At 33.9% G+C, this 24,388-nt stretch overlaps 2 protein-coding genes across 2 annotated transcripts in view; one reads left to right on the top strand and one right to left on the bottom strand.

Moving 5' to 3' along the window:
* Nucleotides 1–24,388, bottom strand: part of LOC130049293 (leucine-rich repeat-containing protein 70-like) — a 1,034,056-nt gene that overhangs the window by 143,933 nt on the left and 865,735 nt on the right. The gene's annotated exons all lie outside the window — the stretch shown is intronic.
* On the top strand, nucleotides 9,313–10,739 carry LOC130049292 (uncharacterized). The gene is made up of 3 exons (XM_056146707.1): nucleotides 9,313–9,587; nucleotides 10,031–10,123; nucleotides 10,365–10,739. The coding sequence occupies exons 1-3, from the start codon at nucleotides 9,521–9,523 to the stop codon at nucleotides 10,619–10,621; spliced, it is 417 nt and encodes a 138-aa protein (XP_056002682.1). The 5' UTR covers nucleotides 9,313–9,520; the 3' UTR covers nucleotides 10,622–10,739.

Here is a 24,388-nt window from a genome sequence, read left to right as displayed (position 1 = left end):
ATTCCAAACGTTACAAACAAAACCAAAAGCTTATAAACGTGTCCCCTCCCCCCAAAAAACATGTTCAACAATATTAATTGTTGCGTGCATTCATTCACAAATAAATGCACCCCAGAGTTGCAATCTCTGGACTTTCAATGTATTAATGGAATGACACAGCGGAATGTTATGGCTAAGTTAGAGCAGTCCATCCTAGTTATGCAATTTCCAAGTGATTTGATATCTTATATGGGTCAGTGTTGGAAAAACAACATTCTTGAAAGACAAAGAGCTGAGGCACATACGATCATCATATTTTGAGTATTGATTTGTTTTTATACCGATATTTATATTCTTTAAAGCTGAAGTTAATGACAGTTAAGGATATAGCAATATATAACAATTTAAGCACATATTGCTTTTAGAAAATAGCGTTTCATCATGTTGATCAATTAGAATGAAAGTAGTGGATGAATGCAAAACTGTTGTACCTATAGGGCTATTATGACCAACGGTTGTATGAGTAAATTCAGTGGGACCGGCCAGAAAGACAAAGATGCTGTTTTTGCTTTACATGAGATGATTAAAAAAACATTAAGTAATAAGAAGAAGTTGTATTGCTGCTTTGTGGACTATCGGAAGGCCTTTGATAGTGTTAACAGACAAAATTATTTTTTTTTTAAATTAGTTCGCAATGGAATTGTCGGGAAAATGTATTCAGTGATCAAATATATTTATACTAGTATAAAAATATGTGTGAAGTATAATGTTAGTATTTCAAATTTATTGATGTGCAAAATGGTCTCATGCAGGGTGAAGGATTAGCTCCATTTTTAGTTTCTATGTACATAAACGATTTTGAAAACTACAGACTGTGGACAAAAGTATTCGCACGGTCGCGTCATTTTTTAAACGTGTTTATCGAGTATCATACATTGCGGGCTATCTCTCTTTGCACACACAGGTGTTATCCTTTCACTGATGATGTATTTAAAAAATTGAAGGTCAATTATGTGACGTAATGATGTTTGTATTCGCCTGCAACTCTGTTTATACATACAAGGTAGTGATTAGAAAACATGGGTTGTAAACATCGGAACTCGGTATAGGCTTCTAAGAAAACATCGTAGCATTAGTTCAGGGCTGTAAAAGTTCCGGGGAAGTTGGACAATTATTAAGAATTCCTATATTAACTGTGCATAGTGCTTGGGATAAGTTTCGAGTGCGATGTAAAACAGAAAATTAACAAAGAAGTGGACGAAAGACATTAATGAGTGCACGTGTTCAACGGAGACTTGTTAGATAGACACAGTTGGATAGAAAAAGACCACTGTCAGGCGTTACAAAAATGTAATGAAAATAGCAATGCAAATATTTCAAAGAAAACTGTTTGGCGATGTTTAAGACGGAAATGGATACTAAATATGTGTTTGGATCAACAAAATACGGTCCGAGTTGTCAATCGTGTAAAACATGTGCAATGGTGTGCGGGTAAAATAAACTGGACCGTGGAAAATGAAAGGAAAATGGTAACTTCTTCTGACAAGTGCCAGATTGTCTTTGGAAAATACTGTCGAGTATATATATGGAGAAGAAGTGATTTAAATATTGACTGTTGGACTGTATTTTCCCCCGAAACTGGTAAATATTTAGGGATGCATTACGTATCATGGCGTTATTACTCTTTGCAGAGTCAATACATATAGCAACATGAATAACTCTGAACAATCCGTAGATAACTTGCGGCCTGTATAGCAAAACTCTTTCAAGGTGACAATTATCTGTTTATGGATGGCCATACACCTGTTCATTTATCCTGTCTTTCAACAAATTACAAAACTGACAAAGTCCAGCATTGAAGTGCCTCACACAATCACCTGATTTATGCCCCGTATAAAAGACATGGCTGGTAATTAAAAGAAAATTTCATATCACATTCGTATACATTAAATTCTGGTGATGAACTGTATCACAAAATTCTGGAAATCTGGACTTCATTTAGAGTAAATTATACAAAATATCCATGCACCCTTCCACAACGAGTGCGCCAAGTTCAAAGGAACCGAGGGTATATCACGGAAGTATTAAGGTACTTGGCATTCTTTAATTTATTTTTAATGATTATTGATAGAAACATATTGTTTATTTACAAAATTTTTGCATTTACAAGTTATTTGTCCTGTTCAGACACTCCAAAAATATGTTAGTTTACCGTCAAACGTGTTCGATAAAAAAAATGGCCGCCATCGCTCGTGCGAATACTTTTGTCCACAGTCTGTACTTTATTGAAACCACATTAGAAAACGTTGAATTGAATGACTTGTCATTATTTCTGTTCCTCTATGCTGATGATACTGTATTAATTGCTGAAAGTAGAAACGCATTACAGAACATGTTGGATAAATTATATACGGCGGGTGTGACCGGTCAACAGGGGATGTTTACTCCTCCTAGGCACCTGATCTCACCTCTGGTGTGTCCAGGGGTCCGTGTTTGCCCAACTATATATTTTGTATTGTTTATAGGTAGTGTACCTTATGTTATTGAGTTCGTATTTCAAAATGAACATGTGTGAAGATATCCATATAACCTATTTTCCATATGTATGTAACAGTGATATATGTATGTAACAGTGATATATGCGTGAAGTGAAAAATTCATAATTTATTTTTGTAATCAACAGTACATATTTGAGAGCTTCTAACTTTACCGATTATTGTATGCTTATATCTGATGTTCATTTGTATGATATCACTTCCAAAGTGCATGGATATATATTGTTGAGGGTTATAATAATATAGATATGGTGAAGATATTATCTAATTAGATTTGATTTACTACCAATACCCGATTTCTAGAGTACATCCCATAAAACTTATTGTCGAAATAATGCACACCGAATTGTATTATTGAGTAGATGCAGATTTTGCAAATGTTGAGGTTTAGGTTCAAACTTCTAAAAAACGGTAAATATACTTTCAGGTTACAATATGTACTTTCAGGAACTTGAATTTAGAAGTGTCCATCAGTGAATGTTTGTATTAGAATGCTGAATTCATTTCTAATGTGTGAAACTTTGCATGTTATCAAACTGCACTGCATTCAATTCATATTATAAGATATGATGATTCCAAAATTCACTAGTCCTGAATTTTGTGAACAAGTACTATATGCTACATATATTCGCACACAGTTCAGTACCCGAATGTTACAAACATGGGAAGTAATTTAAAATCCGTCTGCATAATCGAACACAAATAAGAATGTAAGTAAGTAAGTATATGGTTTATTATAGTGGCATGTGTTTTATACATTACAGAATTGAAAAATACATTAAACAGAATGATAGGAATGTAAACACCAGGCCCATCGGGCCTTTATGCCACTTTGAACAGAACACCCCCCCCCCCCACATTAAATAATAAATATAGTGGTACATGTATTAAGCATGACTTTTACTATTTTGGTACATGATAGACTGTCTGTAGGTGTATGCGGGGAACAGACATTTTGCAGTTTGTCTTGGGAAATTTAATAATAGAAATTTTGTTTTGTCTAAATCTGACATATTGAGCACAGTGGGGTTAAATCCGATACTGGTAAAAAAGATTACTCTAAGATTTGAATAACAGGAACAAAGAAGTAAAAAGTGACATTCATCTTCTACATTATCTGAAGAACATAAAATGCACATTCTATCCGATAACGCCTCCCCCTTATACCGTCCTGTTTCAATTAATATAGGTAAGACACCACATCTGAACTAGGCAAGTATAGACCGATGCCTTTTTGGAATATCCATGATTAGATATTTTTCTGTTTGAAAATCACTCATATTTTTTATGGTTCGGTAAGTTCTAAGTTTTAGAACGTTATGGACCTCTTCATGCCAGCCATTCATAAAATCCCGACGAAGTATTTTTTCCACTGTGTTCAAGTGAAAGACCATACAAATTAGGAAATATACTGTCATATCAAGAGATTCAAAAAGGAATTTGACTGTATTTGACCAATTTATGTTGTGTGATTGTTTCATATCCCACATTATTTTTTTTTCGTAAGCCTGTCGTCCGGCATTGTAACGAGTCGATTCCATAGGCGTAAAATATTCATTTATTGTCGATAAAATGAAGGAAGCATTACATCCTTACAGGCCAACTGCCTTTCTATTGGTATTAGAAATGCTCATTCAATCACAAATTATAAAATATAAATAAAGTAGCAAGTTAAATTACCACTTATGGTGGTACATCTAGGTACTAGATTTTGTCATAATTGTGTACTATGAACAATGATCTATTACTGTAACATCGTTATGTTCATGTGAATATTATAAGTAGAATATGCATACCATTATTTTTTTTCTGCTGTCCGAAATTCGCAAAGGCTAGGGAGGATTTCTTCTGTTATTTTTAAAGACTTGATGAAACTCAAACCGTTGACACCATATGTTTATGAGACGATGATTCGTATTGTGTTAAATTATTTTGTATTTTTCAGAGATATATTAGAAAACTTGACAAATTCAGCTAAACTTTGAATTGAAATGTTCTTAAACAAATAATATTAATATTATTGCACATGTACAATGTCCTAAAATGTGTTGTGACTCATAATGTGTGTACACATGTCATAATCTCCATGTACACTGCATGTAGAGAGAGAGTAACATAAGTTTTCAGAAATAATCACATTGTATATCGTTGATACTATTATAGGATATGATAAAATCAAAACACTCATTGGCATACATGCATAATTATACATGTATGCAAATTACATATTGATTGCTAAATCAATCAATTGAGCATATTTGAAAAAAAAATCCAATTGGCATATTCCATGTAATTACTTGCATTTGCGAACGTATTTCACATGCAGACATATGTGTCTAATTCTACCCGCTGACTATATTCTTTGTGATTGAAATCTTAATTTATAGTATTCATAATATGAAAATAAAAAATCTACATTCTTAGTAATGCACATGCAACGTAAAATATGCGTAAATACATGATTGTATACACATGTCCCAGTTAAGATTTATGTTCAATTCAACCCCAACCCCTCATGCACTTATTTTTAATTACAATTAACTTCGATCTTTGTTTCTATGCGGTGACAAAGCTGGGCATTATTCTTCCAGTTTACCTTGTGTATTTATCTCTATTGTTCCCATGACGGAGGAAAAACCTTGCAATTAACATGGAACTAACAAGAAATACACGGATCGATTGACTGAAGTACACAGGCATGCTATCTTGTCAAACGTAACAACACACCGAATATACTTTGTTTTCTGTATCTCATTTCATATCTGTTTTGTTTAACTGAAACAAATCTTATAACATTATGATGTATATAAAGTGCTTAATATTCTTCTCTCACTTATATTTTTAAGTTTTTTGTGTGTTTTTTAAATTCGCATTTGAATTATTTATTGCATATTATTATTTTAAAGACCTCCGAATTTTAGTTAAGTTCCAGCATTGCGGAGACCATTAGGAATCATAGCCTACAGTTTCGGGAGACTGAAACTCGACGGAAACTATCTAATCGTTTACGCACGGCGTAAACCATACGGGAAACTTCAACTTCAGGTTTCCGCAGACTGAAACTTGACGGAAACTTGCGGAAACTATATAATCGTTTATGCACTGCGGAAACCATGTAGGAAACCTCAACGTCAGGTTTCCGCAAGGTTTACATATTGTTTCAGTTTTGCGGAAACTAACGTTTTCATTCAGTGGTTGCAAGCATTTTATTAATTATTGGGATTGAACTAATCGAAGTAAAATCGGTTTATGAAAGCTTATATCATTATTTATCACTACTCTGTATTACCGGGATATTTCCGGATACCACCTATCCTCTATTTGGGTATTAGTGAGGTCATAATTACGTCACCACCACCGTGCAAGATTTCCCAGCAGTTGGCACTTGGAAATTTAAGTCTCGGTGTATAAAAAAGAAAGAAAAGAAATAATTTTAAAATGTTATAGCTACAACAAGACGTTAGGCCCCTAGCGTTAATTTGGTTATTTTTGTCTGTACCGATTTTGTATGTGTGTATTACGGTAAATTTGAAAAAAAAATAAAAAAATGCATTTATATTACCTCAATTTCCTTTGCACTGTGATTGATTAAATTTAAATTGCTTGCATATTGTTGGAGAACAAAATGCCAAAGAGAAAGGGAGAAGCGCAACCTTCGTCTACGGGAAGAAAGTGGAAAATCCCCGCTGTGACTGTGAGTGAGCCCGAGCGAATTAACGATCAGGGCCAGGCCGCGGGTGTTAATGACAACCCTCCTCCACGCTTTACTGACGAACAAATGCAGCAAATCACAGATGCTATCTATGCGGACATGACGGCCAGTGTAATCAAGGTCCCCATTCCAGTCCGGGCCACGGACGCAAGTGTGAATTGCGAGGCTACTCCTCCAGGTAATGCAGACTTGTAGCCCTTTTCACAAAAAATCTTGCGATTTATCGTAAGATATTAGGTTAAGATTTTCCTAAGATGAATCTTAAGTCAGTTTCACGAACGCAGTCGTAAGTGCAAAAATAATCGTACGAAAAAAAAAAGATTTCCGTCCACGAGCGCACTTACGATTTCACTTACGAGAAAAAGCTTCCTTAGCTACGTACTTTCGTTTTGACTGCTCATGCGCAGTTCGCAATTTAGCGTGTCGTCTGTCAACAACAACATGAGCAAACGGAAGCAGAACTGGAGTGTTGCAGAAATTGAGGCCCTGGTGGGAGCTGTAACGGAAAATATAAGAGTCGTGAAGGGAAAGTTTACCCCCTCATTGACGAATGAGGTTAAGAATCGCCAGTGGATGGCGTTAACCGAGCGGTGAGTACAGAAATTCACCAAGTACGAAGTGACGTTGAGTGTATCGCCTTATCTGTCAAAAACAGCTGGCAAACTTAAACATGTAGTTTTAAAGTGACTTCTATGCACTTACGTAGAACAAAACATTTTGCAAGCCTTTTATTGAAGAAGTAACCGTTATGCAACACTTAAATACTTCATTAGCCCTGCGTATACTTATGATTGAAAACCATATGGTATCGGTGGCGGATCTAGAGGGGGGAGGTTACAATTCCCCTTTTAAAAGTTCTCCCAATAAAGTAATTCAAGAAATCAATAGACTTTGTCATTTATTTCTCCGGGAGTGGAAGAAAATATTGCTTTTTACATTGTTTAGTACATTTTTATAAACGAGATACTACGATTTATACATTATGTTTGGCTGCCCCCCCCCCCCTTAAATCCGCCACTGATAGTTCTAGATATATAAATAAAACAAAAGTTGCAAATTATTTATTTTTCCTTTTGTGTTGATCATCTAGCTTTCCTGTTTTCCTTTTCAATTGTAATGAGTCAGTTTTTAATTAATTTACTGTTTAATTATAATGTATGCATAGGAAGGTTAAAATCCTGATGTAGTTTGAATGGAAGCACGTGAGGGTTAGACTAGTGTTTTATATTCAATATTTTTATGGGAGGGTCAGATAAGATTAGGTTATTTCAGTTGTGTTATTTTTTTTATAGCAGCGAATTGTTATTCAGTTGAACCTCATTGGGATTTCATTCTTTGTATGCATGTATTTTAGTTCCTCAATTTTAATACCTATATCCTTTCAATATTAATTGGCATTATATTATTTTCATTTAGAGTAAATGCAGCTAATGTGTCTAAGTGTGATCGAGATGTAGTAGAAGTAAAGAAAAAATGACAAGACTTCAGTAGCCAAACGAAAAAGGAGGCCATGAGGATTTGTCACAGGCAAGCAACTGGAGGAGGTCCTGCAATAGAAGATGATCTGAAATCATGGGAAACTCTGGTAGAATAGCTTTTGTAGCTTGGAAATTATTATCTCATTTCTTGTTTTTTTATGCAACTACCAAGACAATTGAAAAGGGGATGGAAATTTTAAACAGGAATATGTCATCCTAATTCACAAATACGTCATGAATATGAACATGCATGATATTTCTTGAATGTTGACTGCATACACCTACATGCGTATGATGCTTTGATTTACACTTTGTAAATGTTGTACAGAGTTATTTTCGTTCCTTGTTCATGATATTGTAGACATGCAGTTTCACTGTTTTAAATTTGCCCAGACACAATTATTTGGAATGAGGTGAACTTATTTAGATTTGCCTTGTCTGAATTCAACCACTGACTACAGCAAGGACAAAAGAAATGAAAATAAAATAGTGGTGATTATATATATATATATATATATCTATATATATATATATATATATATATATATATATATATATATATATATACATCACTGATGAATCTATAAAATCAGATGAATGCATGATCTTAATTGTTGAGCTTATCTTCAATACATGATTCAGAAAAAAAGAACTGCGGGGTAATTTGAAACTACATGTGCATAGATTATATTGATTACACGATCTTTTCTCTTTATGTAGATCATTGGAACATTTTCCAAGAGTGCCGTTGAAGGGGTGCCGGGTGGGGTGGATTCTGGAGCACTATCCTCATCACAAAGCCGAATACTCTTAGAGAAAGGTATAGAGTATTTATGGATGATTCATCTTTCCTTTATGATGATTAAGAATAAGGGGAGGGTAGGCAGATGAGAAAATACACACATTTGATGGTGTTCTACAGAGACATATCAGAGGTTGGGGCCTCAGCATGTGATCAATTTTTTTTATTGGAATACAATTTTTTTTTAAAATTCTTTTAAAAAGTACATTAGCTAAAGAAGAGCAAAAAGTACAATAGCTATAAAGAAGATCATGTAGGGTCAAAGGAACTCGTGTGAGTGATGTGGCCCATGGTCCTATGGTTTTTCTTGTGTAATCACCTATTTGGGATCAAATAGAGTTTATTGAATTGAACTTTATTTTGTTAGAAACATCATATGTATTTAAGGCAACTCTTGCTGAACAATCACCTGCTGCTGAACAACCATCTGCCTTCATCACAGGTTTGTTTTTTTATGCCTCTACATGTAGAAATTTACTCTGTGTTAATGTACAATGACAATACCAGTGAACTATATTTTAAAAATGTTCAATGGATAAGATACAGTACATGGTTTTTTTTTTGTTTTTTTGTTTTTTTTTGCTGTTTAAATGCATAAAGTTAACACAATACATGTATTTAAGATGGAGCAACAATGATATGGATGAAAGGTGGAGGATATATGTACAAGAATGTTTTATAATTGAAAAATTTCAAAATTACCCATTTAGTTTTTTTTTTTAAATGCAGTTTTAGAAGAAAGTGTAACCTGATTAGATTTAAAACCCCTGCAAGACTTGAACCCATGCTACTAAGCTAGGCAAATATATTTAAAAGGGATAGACAAATATTGCTGATATTCATGTTTTTATTTATGTTTTAAAAGGAAGTCAGTCAATATAATGATGTGTTAGTCCTCCTTATAATATTTATTGATAGCAATTTTTAGATCCAATGTTTGGACAGTTTTATTTAATACATGTACTTGTACAAGTACACATATGTGCTCTGATTTATGGAATACATATATATAATTTCAGATAACTCCAGTGAAAAGCCTGTGAGTGAGGAGTTTGAGACAGGTATTGTATATACATGTACACTAATCTATTTTTCATACTTCGAGAAATTTGGAAGTATTCAATGGTTTAACAGTATAGGCAAAGTAGACCTACAAAACTGGTATTTCCTGTAAGGGGAAACTTTTTGTGATCCATTATCCTTTTAAGGTATCAAATTATTTTCTGCGTTTTCAATTTCTGCGATTGCATTATACCAATCTATACCTAATTTTATATTGATATATACAATTGTATATTTTGCGATTGTAATTTTATGGGATTTTTCATATCTGCAAAAAATGGAACACCACAGAAAATACCCATTATACAGTATTTACCCCCAGAACTTGTACGAATTAAGCTTTATAAAATATCACCAATAAATAAGCAGTGTTGTATATAATTTGGGGGGGGGGGATATATAACAGTGAGAATCTACCTTTTCTATTTTCTCATGTTTTCAGTTATGTTTGCAAATTCTTTGCCTTCTGCTGGTGGAGCAGCTGTGTGTTCTAGCGGTACCTCCACACAGAACAAGAAAAAAAGGAAGAGTCCTTGTAAGTCATTTGATTGAGAGTCATATATGTTTCAATTGCTTACATCATCAAAGTCTTAATTTAGCTAAGCTGCTTTGTATTTCCGTCTATAGACTTTAAGACTTCTACAGATTTTGACAATCTGACAAAAATAGCAAAACATCAGCAATATAAAGTGTTGATCATGCTAATAAGAAAATGTTTGAAACCCAAAACTGTAGTTACTGTAGAAGAAGATGGTAATGACTTGTATTTTTATTAGGTGGTGACACTGAAGACGATGTCAGGTTGAAAATCGAATTTATCAACTTGGAAAAAGAACGGAATAGAGCTGTGAAGGAATACAGAGCCAAGAAGTTGGCATTTTATGAAAAGATAACTCAGCAGCAGGGTGAAATGATTCAACTTCAAATGAGGACAGCAACAGCCTTGGAGTTGATTGCATCAAGATGTCAACGAACAGCAACCTTAATACCATCACCCTTTTCTGTTTCTCCTATAATCAGATTTGATAGCTAGATATGCACCATCTGTTAGCTTAAACATGTACCATCTTTAAGGTAGATCGATCCTCATGTGATGTCATAGATTTTTGCAAAAATCTTTATTCAATCAATATTTCACTGATAGAAATATATCTTTGCTGGTACATACATTTCCTCTACTGCATGTCTATTGTACAATTATTTTCCTACTATCGACAATTAATTGATACATATTAGCATTTTTCTAAATTGTTGACATTAGATATTTTTCATTTTAACAAGTTTTGTTTCTATACTTATTATTCCTCTTTGCATATTTAATTGTGCGGTTTTCTAATGTTGACCTACACTTCTGTTATTTGTTTGTCTGACATCTTTTTAAAAAAAAAGGTGGCTGCATAATACATTTTCTTTGGTTATTAATTTAATTAAACTATAATGTGTGGAAATGTATACAGTTTTTCCACTTTCAACCTATCAATATTGATAACTCACATGAGGGTGGAACTACCTTAAACATGTACCATATCTAGTATCTTAATTGTGTCTTATTTATATTTTATATTGAAGTTATATATATATATATGAATTATTTAAGGTTGCTATTGTCCTCAGATGAAGCTATAAACATTTCACTCTGCTGTTGAGAAATGGGTAATTACCATATTTTCTTATTATTAAAGGACTGCACATGAAATGTCTGTAACTGTTGAAGGATGAAAACTGAGTTTTTCCCCTTTAATTTGTCCATGCAGTCTCTGTATTCATTACTCTTTACTTATACATGGAACAGTATTTGTTCCTTTCTTTTTCCAAGTTCATAGTTTGCTATATTGCACTTTGATTTATATTTTGACATCACTCGTGTGTGCATATTGTCCATACTCAGAGTAGAGACAAATAAGTTCAAAAAAGAAATATTTGATAATAATGTAAATTGTGAAAAAATTATTGCAATGGTAGTACTTTAAAATTCATAATGTAACAAAATGAATTTGATGTAAGAATCATTTTTTTTTTTTGGCCAAGAGATGTAGGGATTACACTCCCCCTCCACCTCTAGATTTACAATTGCTGTTCTTCATGAATTACATGCACTTATACCTGACAGTATGTTTATTCATTTTCAATACATACCACATTTATCTATATTTTTGTTTAATATTTGATTCTCTTGAATGAATGTACATGAGGTAATTACTTAACACTTCCGTAATTTTGAAGAGACAAAACTGAAATGTTCCCCTTTGATTTGTTAATGCGATATAGCTTACCTGCACATATCTTTAATTACAACGGACTTTGTTCATTTCTTTTTTCGAAGTTGATAGTTTGAATTTATTGCGTACCGGTAGTTTGATTTTTATTTTTGTCAACACTTGTGTGTTTGTTGTCCTTCTTCAAAGATCTATAGTGGTGTCTTCACTAAATGATTAAAACACTTCTTATGATATCCGATATATTTATATCTATTTATGAAGAATATAAAAAAAGATTTGTGACATAATTTTGATGCAAAGCATCAATCTGGCAACTAAAATTATACACATTCTAAACTACAAATTGTACATGCATTTCTATAGCATTACACAGGAATTGTAATATGACTTCTTTTTACACACACACACACACACACATACGTGTAACGCGTGTCAAATGAACACCTTAACTTCCCACCTGCAACTGAACACTTCTACAGTTATTGGTATTTTAGTACGAAAATTTACTATTTGATACTAAAAACAACATAGAAGACATTGCTGCGGTCGAAATTTGTGAAATATCGTTTTATTCACTCCTTGAATTTTTGCTTATCAAGTGAACACTTTCCTTTACACACGGTCAATTGAACACTTTCCTTTACACACGGGCAATTGAACACTTTCCTTTACATACGGGCAATTGAACACTTTCCTTTACACACGGGCAATTGAACACTTTCCTTTACACACAGGCAATTGAACACTTTCCTTTACACACAGGCAATTGAACACTTTCCTTTACACACGGTCAATTGAACACTTTCCTTTACACACAGGCAATTGAACACTCTGACACACACGGGCAAATGAACACTCTGACACACACGTGTAATTGAACACTCTGACGCACATGGCCAATTAAATACTCTGATACACGCAGCCAGTTAAACACTCTGATACACACGGGCAATCAAACACTCTGAAACATCCAAACAATCATTCTCACCACGCTAAATAAATAAGGCCAAATCTCTAAAGCTTACAAAAAAGCGTGAAACGATGATATTAATCGAAATTGGGATGGGATAGACAGGGAATCCACACATTTCGTTGAAATTATCGCCGCAAGAAAATAAAAAAGGGGGGGGGGTTAGTATTGATTGGATGATTGATTATATATTTTACGTCCCGTCGAGAATATTTTATTCATATTGAGACGTAACCAGCTTTAAGCGGAGTACCACGAATTTAGACCTATCCAATGTATCCATAGGGTTCAGGGTCGTAGCAGTGAGGGTTCTTTGAAATATCGTGCCAACACCTACTACATGTACGACAAGGGATATACGTTTATAAGGTCACATCCAAAAGATCCGTGATTCACACTTCTAAATGTCGAGTGTTTGGCGAAGGAGCAATTAACACTACCAATTTTAACGTCTTAAGTTTGACGCATGAACGATGCTTGAACTCACGACCTCCCGGTTACGAAGCGAACGCTCTACCATTGAGCTACCGCGACCGGTCGGGGGGAGAGGTAGTAGTGTCCATAATGATGACTTTTAATGTAATAATAACTTATGATAATCATCATTATTATATATATATATATATATATATATATATATATATATATATATATATATATATATACTTCTATGATTATAGACTCCCTCGTTTGCCAATGCACGCTGTACGGGCCAGACTCTGTAGTAATTCGACCAAAAAGTATGATAAATAAAATCAAAATTCTGTAATACAGTGCCTAAAGGATCTAAAACAAGTATTCATAATTATATACATTTTTTGTATCACTTTAAGTTTTTTGTTGACTTTTGGCATGAATAAAAATTAGATATCTTTGTAAAGAAATGTTACGCGATATCTTAATTCCACTCTAAAAGGGAACATTTTCATGAACATTCTGTTTATATATGTAACTACATAGATGTGCCCTTACAGAAAACTTTAATCAAACGTTGCAAAAACCATAAATTCTTTGAAAATCCGGTTTATAACACCAGTCTATATAACATAACTTCAGAATCAGGATTTGTTCCCGGTTCCTTTATATACTGTTACAAAAATATCTACATGTTTATGATATGTACATGCACATTATGTCAATTTTGACTATTATCTCACCTTGAAATATGAGGACAAAATTGTAATAAAGAACCCCCAAAAATCACGATTTTGCTTCATCTTAGATATTTTTGTTTAGAGATTTCGTGCCTTTGGCACTCATTACGCCCTTCCCTAAACGTGTTACGTGTTGGACACCCCCCCCCCCCCCATTAACCACGTCTGAAACACACCGACAATTGAACCTGGCACATTGCGCATAAATTGAACTATTATAACGGAAGGTAAAATTCAAGTTACATATTTGTAAGTTTTATTGATGAACTTAGTCCAGTCTCGAAAGGCAAGTAGAGATTTAAAACATTCCCTGAACATCGGCAATTCGCGCCTTCGAATGAGAAATAATCTCCCTCTTAAAAGTGATTTGGACCCCCACTCCTTTCCCTGCCGATCTGAGGACAGAGATGACCAATTGCAAATTCAAGGGAATATATTACCTTCTGTTTTTGTTCAAAAACTGGACGTGTCCTCTCATGACCTTTATAATACAAATTCACCAGGTTGAGTTTTAAAATCTTATTAATGTTTTACATAAGCTCAAATTAAAGTCCAATAATATACGCACATCAAATCAATTATCGCTCTCATTAATTCAATTGATGCGCACATCCATGTGGTGGAAATATTGCTCGCAAAAATTAATTTAGAGTTCTGTATGAATGACTTGATTATCTCTTTTAATTCAATGGAGGATATTTTTAATTATATATACAAGGCTATTTCATAAGCAATTAATGCGTGCATCGTTTTTTTTTTTAAAAGAGCAACAATTCAATTAAAAAAATCATTCAATTGTGGATATCTTGAATTGAAGATTATATCTCAATTAGATAATCTCTCTAAAATAATTATTCCACGCATCAATTTAATTAATGATATCATTAATTCAATAGAAGAGAGCAATAATTCAATTATTGTGCACATTAAGTGATGTTAGCATTAATGAATTATTGCTCTCTTCAATTGAATTGTAGCATGCATTAATTCTATTGTTGGTATCATTAAATTATAATTCATTTGAGGAGAGCAACAATTAAATTATTGCGTGCATCAATTCAGCAGAATAAATAATGATATCAATAATTCAATTCATGCTCGCAATATATATATATATAATGCAGAATTGAAGATATTAATTATTTGAAGAGATCTTTAATTGCAATGTTGGTGCATGAAATGAATTGATAATATCTTCAAATAATTAAAGATATCTTCAAATATTTGAGTTTGTTAATTTGGCGCTCCATAGATCTAAAACTATTCCTAGTGGATTCTGGTGCTTTCTGACTCAGACATCATAACAGCTCTTGCCACAAATGAATCTCACCATACAAGTGATAAAAACACACTTGAATATGTTGCAGAAAAATAAAGACCAGGTGGGTCGCATATACCTATAGCCACCTCTCTTTTAATTTCTTCATAGGATTCATATACTTAAAGGGATTTTTCTCCTTGAAAAGGTGATATTTAAAAATATGTCACTTTTCAAGGAATTTTATAATCCCCCAATAGTATGTACCGGGGTAATTTCTAAACTGTTTGGTGAAAATGTTGACAATTAAGAATCAGTCACTGGTTATCCATGTGGAATTTAGCTATCTCATATGAATAAACTTTTGATTATTTTACTACAATGTACCATATTAACCAATTTCGGAAATAATTCCTTATTTGTCTTAAATTTTGATTTGATATAAAGAGCAAACTGAAATGATTAACCAAAGTTCACATTCAACACCAGTGAGGCAATTGTATACAAATATCAAATTCATATATTACAGAATTCATTAAGATATTTGAATTATTCTAATCTTTTAATGTTCCATGGTAGCAATGAAAACAGCAGGTCTTTTATTCTCAGTCATATATTTTATTATATTACAGGAGATGTTATATGTACAATTAGTATATATATATATACATGATATATGTAATTCCATGTGCCAAAAAAATGTATACATACATGAGTAATTCAACCACAGACATATCAATAAATTTGCATTTAATACATTGAATGTAGTCCTTTGATTAAATAATCAACACAGATGGATCCATATGATAATACATGTATTTGTAAAAGAAAAAAAAAGAGTTCCATTTCTCATACAAATGATATATGTACAAATATCAAAATCAACAAGAAGCCCAGGGGCCACATCGCTCATCTGAGTCACCTTGGCCCTGCTGTTTTGATTTTTAAATGCTATTTTATCAATCTTTATTCTCATGAATAATGTGACCCAAACCTACCTCTAAAGAACACAACATTACTAAAATGAAATCATATAACACAAAGATATGACAAGCATGATATTGCTGTTCTGGATAAGACCAAGGTATGAAGTCATAGGTCTTGGTATGATATGAAAGACTTAGCCATAAGTAATCTATATACAATACATGAAAGCCCTATCTAAAATAGTTCTGGATATACTTAATAAGTTATACTTTCTTAAAAGTAGGTCAGACTCAGAGTTCAGGGTCACAAGGTCAAAGAACATAATATGATTGATTGTTTTAGCTGTTTTCCGCCACACTCAACAATTTTTCAGTTATCTGGTGGTGCCCAGTTTTTATTGGTGGAAGAGAGAACCCAGATACAATGTACCTGGGAAGAGACCACTGACCTTCCGAGAGTAAACTGGGAAACTTTCTCACTTACCGGTGCAAGCAGGATTCGAACCCACGCCAACCACTGAAGAGACATTATTTGTCGAAATGCGCATCTGGTGCATCAAAATTGGTACCGTACAAGTTTTACCTTAAACACAATGTAGTTCAGGACACACTGAATAGGTCAGATTTGTTTTGCCATAAAAATTGTATATACAAGATATGAAAGCTCTAGTTTAAATAGTTCAAGAGATATCTTTAAAGATTTTTCCTTTAAATATATCAGCATATAAAACTTTGATCCCCTATTGTTACCACACCATACCTCCCGGCAAATGATTCTAACAAACTTGAATATGCACTATGTCAGGAAGGTTTAATGTAAATTTGTGTGCTTCATACTAAATTTGAAAAGAATTCTGTTATTCGAATCGTAGATTGATCGCTGTTCGTTATCTTCACCTTTCAGTTATAGAATTTAGTTAAAAATATTCAATTGTTAACATCGACGGACTACAACGGACGCAGACCAATAGCAATATGTAATCTGAGTTTACTCAAGTGACCTAAAATTGTATAATTTTTCTAAAGCTTTTGAAAATTGACAATGCTATAAAAGCCTAGTCTGATCCCTTACACCCCATTTCAATAGTTAAGCGTAAAAACAGACTGGAGTGGATGGGGACCAAATTTAAGAAAGCTGTGAGATTAGTTCAATATTCAAACCTACAGTTTTTGAATAATAAGTATTTAACCCAACTGGGATGATTTCATCCAAAATATTTCACTAAAAATATTTGTGGGGATATTAGTTCACACAGACATTATGTTTCAAAATGAGTACGAGTATGGAAATGAACTGGGGTTCAAATTGACTGGCTACCTATACCGAACATGGCTACATCAACAGAGAAAATCACTTGAAGCTGTGAGTTTTTAGGTTATATGTGGGTTTAAGGAATATTTGAAAGTATGCTTGGAAACAAATATAGTGGGAAAATATGTTAGGAATTATTTAATATTAAATTCATGAGACAGCGATGCAGGAATGCAGTGATAGAGGGACTTAACCATGCACTTTTTTCTGTGCCGTAAATTGAAGATTTTTAATAAGGGGCTCATCTGAAGCTCTAGTGCTCTGACTTGCCCCAATATCTTCTCAAAGAGCTACGATTTTGGGTTTAGTTCTGCATCTAGTTTTTTAGGAAAAGATTTTAAAAGATTTTCCTTGTATATATTTCACATATAAAACTTAGATCCCCTATTCTGACCCCACTCTACCCCTGTGAGCCATGACCTTTAACAAACTTGAATCTGTACTATATATGAATGTAAAACTTTGATCCTCGATCGTGACCTCACCCTACCCCCGGATACCATGATTTGCACAAAACAGGAACCTTTTGTGTGAATTCAACTTTCCTGGTCCAGTGGTTCTTGAAAAGGTTTTTTAAATGACCCCACCCTATTTTTGCATACCCTTTATCTATTGATGATGCATACCAAGTTTGATTGAAACTGGCCCAGTGGTTCACTCTGGAGAAGAAAATGAAAATGTGAAAAGTTTACAGAGAGACAGACGACAGGCAAAGGTGATCAGAAAAGCTCATTTGAGCCTTTGGCTCAGGTGAGCTAAAAAAGTATATAAACATGTTCAATGTTAAACCTGTTTGTTGTATTGCTTAACAGCTCCATTGCCAGCATCTACCCTTACTGAGCTTACAGTGTCAGACCTTGATATCATCATCATCACTCATTTTGACTATCCAGGCCAAATTAATATTTTTGCAAGGGTGAGGCCTGGCTGTCCTGTCGAGGTTGAAGTTTGTACTTCCACACTTGGCGACCCAGTGGATTGATCCTATCCAATCTTCTAAACTCTAGGTCTCATTTTAGGATCTCATCCCATGTCAGCTTTGGTCTACCTGTGAAGTTCTTTTCTGTTGATCATGATGCATAACATTCTGACAAATCTGCAAAAATATTTAGAGAAGTGATTAGTAAAAGGTCTTCGTAAAAGGTAGCAAGAAATGTACAATTAGATAAAAATCATAATTTCTATTTCTACAAAGTAAGTGTTTATCAAATGATCAGCTGTAAATATTAATTCACACATCAATTATCATTTTTAAAGATTCAAAGTGATACAGATATCATAAACATTTTATGACAAATATATCATAACTTCAGATTGTTTTTATGAAAAACAAATGTATCCCCAGCTCCCCAAATTGGAAGTGCTCCAAATGAAACCTCCAACCCCTTAATGTACTGCATGGTATGGAAGATAAAGCATGAGCAGAAACATAGACATTATGAACTCCAATAATTAAGCCACATAGGAGAAGGGTTCACAAACTATTTTACACCCTCCACCCCTACAATCCACTATATTAGGGACAACATTTGGATCTTTGATCTGTCCCTGCAATATGCACATCGCAAATGGCATTGAAGTATTCTACAAAATTTCAAGTCTATCGGATAAGCCGTATAGGAGAAGTATTCACAAGCTATTTTAACATCTTCCACACCTCTTAGATCTACTATTAACTTTTAGAAAAATAATTGGACACTCCTGTCCCGACAATATGCACATCTACAAATGGCAATGAAGCATTGTACAAAGTTTAAAATCTATCCAATAAGCCATATAGGAGGAGAAGTGTTGACAAGGTATTTTACATCCTCCACCCCTCTAAGATCTACTATTAACTTTTAGGAAAATAATTGGAACCTTCCGTCCCACCAATATACACATCTACAAATGGCAATGAAGCATTGTACAAAGTTTAAATTCTATCCGATAAGCCATATAGGAGAAGTGTTCACAAGATTTTGTGGCAGACGGACAGAAAGTACAAAAACAATATGTCTCCCCTGAAAGAGGGGAGACATAATTACAGTACTGCAGCAATATTTTCACTGTATTTCAGTTGGAGGCTGTCAAAATACAAATTATCAATATACTCTTAAGGTGCAAATCAAAACTTGTATATATATACCTTTTCTCAATACATTTTAATGCGTTTTATTTCATCTCTAGTGGACTCTCTTTAGGACTGGCTTATTTTGCTGGGAATACGGGCATCTAGCTATCCTGGTGCCATGCTCTTTTTAATGAATATTGTATTTTCTAGGTTATGTCAAAGCCACCTTTTCTCTTTGATGCAAAATTATGTTTGACTGAAATTAAAGTGAAGGTTATTTAACAAGAAATCTAGTAGACACATTAAAGCAATACCTGTTCCCAATCTAATTAAAATTAGATCTTTGATCCGCTCATGTAATCGCTACACAAAGCGATTGCATGAGCGGATCAAAGATCTAATTTTAATTAGATTGTACCTGTTCCCTACCACTACTAACTATATATTTATTCAACATATGTTCAAATTCAATGGAACCACTGGACTTCATATACTATTTTGTCAAAATGCACAGTATTAATGAAGAGGGTGTTACAACTTACATATACCAGATAAGACGTATCATCAATGTTCTACCTAATATATTAATATCTGCTCTAGAACCTGATTTCCATGCACCCATGTTATGATGGACTGTATTATGGTATTTATCAAGCTCTTTCATCTGTCTGTTAGCTTTTTTAAAAATTCAAAATCTTAGTTTATCAATCCTTATACCCACTCAGGTGATCTAATCAGTAATTAAAAAAACTGATTAATCTTTTTGAACATCATATCTAGCAAAGATACTTACGTACATATGTACCTTTAAAATGATACTTATGCCTTGTTCAAACAGCGGTTTTAATGCATATTTTGAATTAAAATTTTCAAACTTTAATACGCATCAAATATACTTCGTAGAATAGATATAGGCCCCTGCATAATGACAAATTTGGGTCACATGCATCATACCCGTGGTTAGCTATAGATTTATATTTATGATAATTTTGACTGAAAAACTAATTTTAAAAAACTTAATTGATCGCTAAAAATAGTGAACATTAAGTAATTAGAAAATGCCAGATGTAGATCTGTGCTCTGCAGAGACATACTGGGTCATATATGCATAAAGAAGAAAAAAACTATAAAACAATTCTCTGTGATCCACTGTAAATTGTTGGAAAATATTCGATCCCTGGGTCAGAAGAACGTGAACAACATTAAATGATAATGAAGTATTGTACACAATGGCCTTCATTTTTGCAGTTACTGCCATTACACCGGAAGTAGGGGGCGTGCTTACTGATGGGGTCCCCCCCCCAATTGTGGCCCCATCCTACCCCCGGGGGCCATGATTTGAACAAACTTGAATCTGCACTATGTCAGAAAGTTTTCATGTAAAAATCAGTTTTTCTAGCTCAGTGGTTCTTGAGAAGAAGATGTTTAAAGATTTTTCATATATATTTATATGTAAAACTTTGATCCCCTATTGTGGCCCCATCCAACCCCCGGGGCCCATGATTTGAACAAACTTGAATCTGCATTATGTCAGGAAGCTTTCATGTAAATATCAGGCCATCATTAAAAATATTTTTGTTTGATGTACTCTAACTCACATTTTTCAAGGTGGGTCGGTAGGTAGGGTTTGTTTTTTTTTTTGGTTTTTTTTAACGTCATGAAAATTTGTAATATTTTCTTTTAGAATAAGGTGAATTTTTTTATTTTTCAAGGGACCCCCCCCCCCCAAAAAAGTTTTAAATTGCTGGAAAAAATGGTCGGGTAGGAGCAAATTTGATTGGTCGTTCGGAGTACATCAAATAAATCAATGTTTACTTTTGGCCTCAGCTTTTCTGGCTTAGTGGTTCTTGAGAAGAAGATTTTTAAAGTTTTTCCCTATATATTTGTATGTAAAACTTTGATCCCCCCTTGTGGCCCCATCCAACCCCCGGGGCCCATGATTTGAACAAACTTGAATCTGCATTATGTCAGGAAGCTTTCAGGTAAATTTCAGCTCTTCTGGCCCAGTGGTTCTTGAGAAGATTTTTAAATGACCCCACCCTATTTTTGTGATTATCTCCCCTTTGAAAGGGACATGACCCTTCATTTGAACAAACTTGAAAGCTCTTCACCCAAGGATGCTTTTGGCCAAGTTTGGTTGAAATTGGCCCAGTGGTTCTGGAGAAGAAGTCGAAAATGTGAAAAGTTTACAGACGGACAGACAGACAGACGACAGACAAAATGTGATCAGAAAAGCTCACTTGAACCTTTGGTTCAGGTGAGCTAAAAATCAATTAAAATATGCAAATTCATTTTTGGGTTGAATGTATTAATTGTTACACAAATTTACTACATGTATATGTATCTATAGTTTACAAATCATTACATTTTGCTAAATGATATAATTATTCTACACATATCATCTAAGATTTTAATTATACAAAATAAGATCATATAAAATCTGTAAATAAATTATGGATCAACAAAATTGTTAAATACTAAGATCTGCTTTCATATTTACTGTACTTAAGGCCACATAGAATTACATATTTACAGATTATCATCCACGCCCACCCCTCTCAAAAGTATCCACCCCATTGTTTTTTATTCTACCTTTTTTTTAAAAAGAAGTTGAGAACAAATATTTGGCTTGTATATCAAACATTTAGAGCATTTCAATAACTGACCCTAACATTTTGGCATGTTGTGGTTATATTTGACATGTTTCTATTATAAGGGTACCCAAAGATGTGGTAGTTGTGAAGGACTGTTGCAGTGTGATATGCATTTGGTCAAGTGACTGCACATGTATGCCTTGTTAAAATTGATTAATGGAGATGCTATTGAATGTGAAAGTATGCGATACCATGCTATTTCCCAATTCTGTGTTTGGAACTTTTATTATTGAGTGTGTGTGTCTTAGAGTAGAAGAAGATGATGGCAAACTGAATTTAATAATGTTAAGCAAAAGAACTACAGTACAGTGACTGTTGCTTTGTGGTACAATGATGGTAATTATGACTCATTAATTAACGGATACGGCAATGGCATATCCTGATCCTGCATAAACTGCATATTCAAACAAGAGGCCCATGGGCCACATCGCTCACCTGATTCACCTTGGCCCATATTTAAAGATTTGTTCTACATATTCGCTTCTAAAACTTTGATCCCTATTTAAGTATTGTGGCCCAACCTACTCACGGGGCCATGATTTCTCCTACCTAAAATCTAACTCCAAAAAACCCCACACAAACATAGCTTGTAAAGGGGATAGGAGGACGTGCCTGGTGTTTAATAATTCAATGTGTACAGGCATTAGAAAAATGTGTATATGCAAAAACATACTTTAAATTGTATGCAAAATGATACACATGTCTAGTCCTATTATAACATTGGAAGGAAAATTTGATCTGGCCACCATTGCTACACGACATTTTAAGTTACGAAAAATAAAAAAATTACATATGAACACCTAGGCTGTGTCAAGCTGAGTGAGCAAGTTTGTGCAGAACGAACAAAAATTACACCAAACACAGCGACACTTTTTCGAAATTTTATTTTTACAAACTTGAATCTGCACTACAGAGCTGTATGTCAGGAAGCTTTCATGTAAATTATGTAAACTGCTCTGGCCTAATGGTTCTTGAGAAGAAGATTTTTATGGCCTCAGTCTACCCCAGGGGTTCATGATTTTAACAAACCTGAATCTGCACTATGTCAGGAAGTTTTTATGTAAATTTGTACTTTCCTAGCCCAGTGTTTCTTGAGAAGATGATTTTTAAAGATTTTCCCTTTATATTTGTATGTAAAATATTTGATCCCCTATTGTGGCCCCATCCTACCTATGTGGGTCATGATTTGAACAAACTTCAATCTACACTATGTCAGGAAGTTTTCATGTAAATTTCAGCTCTTCTGGCCCAGTGGTTCTTTAGGAGAAAATTTTTAAATGACGCAACCCTATTTTTGCAATTTTGTAATTATATCTTCCCTTTGAAAGGGGGCGTGGCCCTTTATTTGAACTAACTTGAAAGCCCTTCACAAAGGATGCTTTTTGTCAAGTTTGGTTGAAATTGGCCCAGTGGTTCTTGAGAAGAAGTCAGAAATGTGAAAGTTTACAGACAGACGGACAACAGGGGATTGGAAAAGCTCATTTAAACTTTCAGCTCAGGTGAGCTAAAAATTACTATTATTCAAAAAAGCGCAAAAGAATGTTCAACTTCAGTGTTACATGAAAATGTACTTCAGAATCACTTAAAAACAATTATAATATTGTTGTATGAAAATTTTCTGTCCAAAGAAAACAATGTAAAAAAAAATATGAAGTAATCTACACTCTACAGCAACATGAGAGTATAATGAACGGGAAATATATATTCTGAAAAATAAAAAATACACCACCTGCCCCATTTTTTTCCAAGCAAGGATGGAAATCTAAAAAATAATTTTATGACTATGTGGCCTAAAATATTTTGTATACTTACTAATTTCAAAACTCGAAAAGGAAATGTTATCCATGTGAAGCACTCTGTTCATCCTCTGGGGAAGACAATCTTTGATTTGCAGTTTGTGTCATGACTACACCATGATATCTTCTAATCTCGTCATACTATCAGAAAGTAGTTTTGGCAGTTGGCAAGTGTATCAATGGTGTAACTTCTTCATGATCAGATCTTCTATACTGTGTCATATTCAGCATAAAGTAACACGGGCTATCATCTAGTTCTGAGGTACTGAGGAAGGGCTGTTTTTCTCAACACAGCCTTTCTTCTGGTATTCTTAGGGATACTTTATTCATCTTTTAATTACATTTCCTTCTTGGAGATTAAAAGTTGAAGACCACTGAAAGAAAAAGAAGTGATTTAATGAGTTCCATGTACAGCTATAGTTTATCGAATGTGCTGACCAGAATATTATCTAACTGTA

The sequence above is a fragment of the Ostrea edulis genome, chromosome 8, assembly GCF_947568905.1.
Source record: "Ostrea edulis chromosome 8, xbOstEdul1.1, whole genome shotgun sequence".
NCBI classification, from domain to species: domain Eukaryota; kingdom Metazoa; phylum Mollusca; class Bivalvia; order Ostreida; family Ostreidae; genus Ostrea; species Ostrea edulis.
The sequence above is the reverse complement of the archived record's forward strand: the minus strand, read 5'-3'. Positions and strand labels throughout refer to the sequence as shown.

Bases quoted from the DNA above. Each gene is read 5' to 3' on its own strand.
- LOC130049292 (XM_056146707.1), top strand. From the start codon at position 9,521: ATGGAATACATATATATAATTTCAGATAACTCCAGTGAAAAGCCTGTG. The intron at 9,588-10,030 runs GTATTGTATATA...TCATGTTTTCAG, and splicing joins GAGTGAGGAGTTTGAGACAG to TTATGTTTGCAAATTCTTTG. The intron at 10,124-10,364 runs GTAAGTCATTTG...TATTTTTATTAG, and splicing joins GAAAAAAAGGAAGAGTCCTT to GTGGTGACACTGAAGACGAT.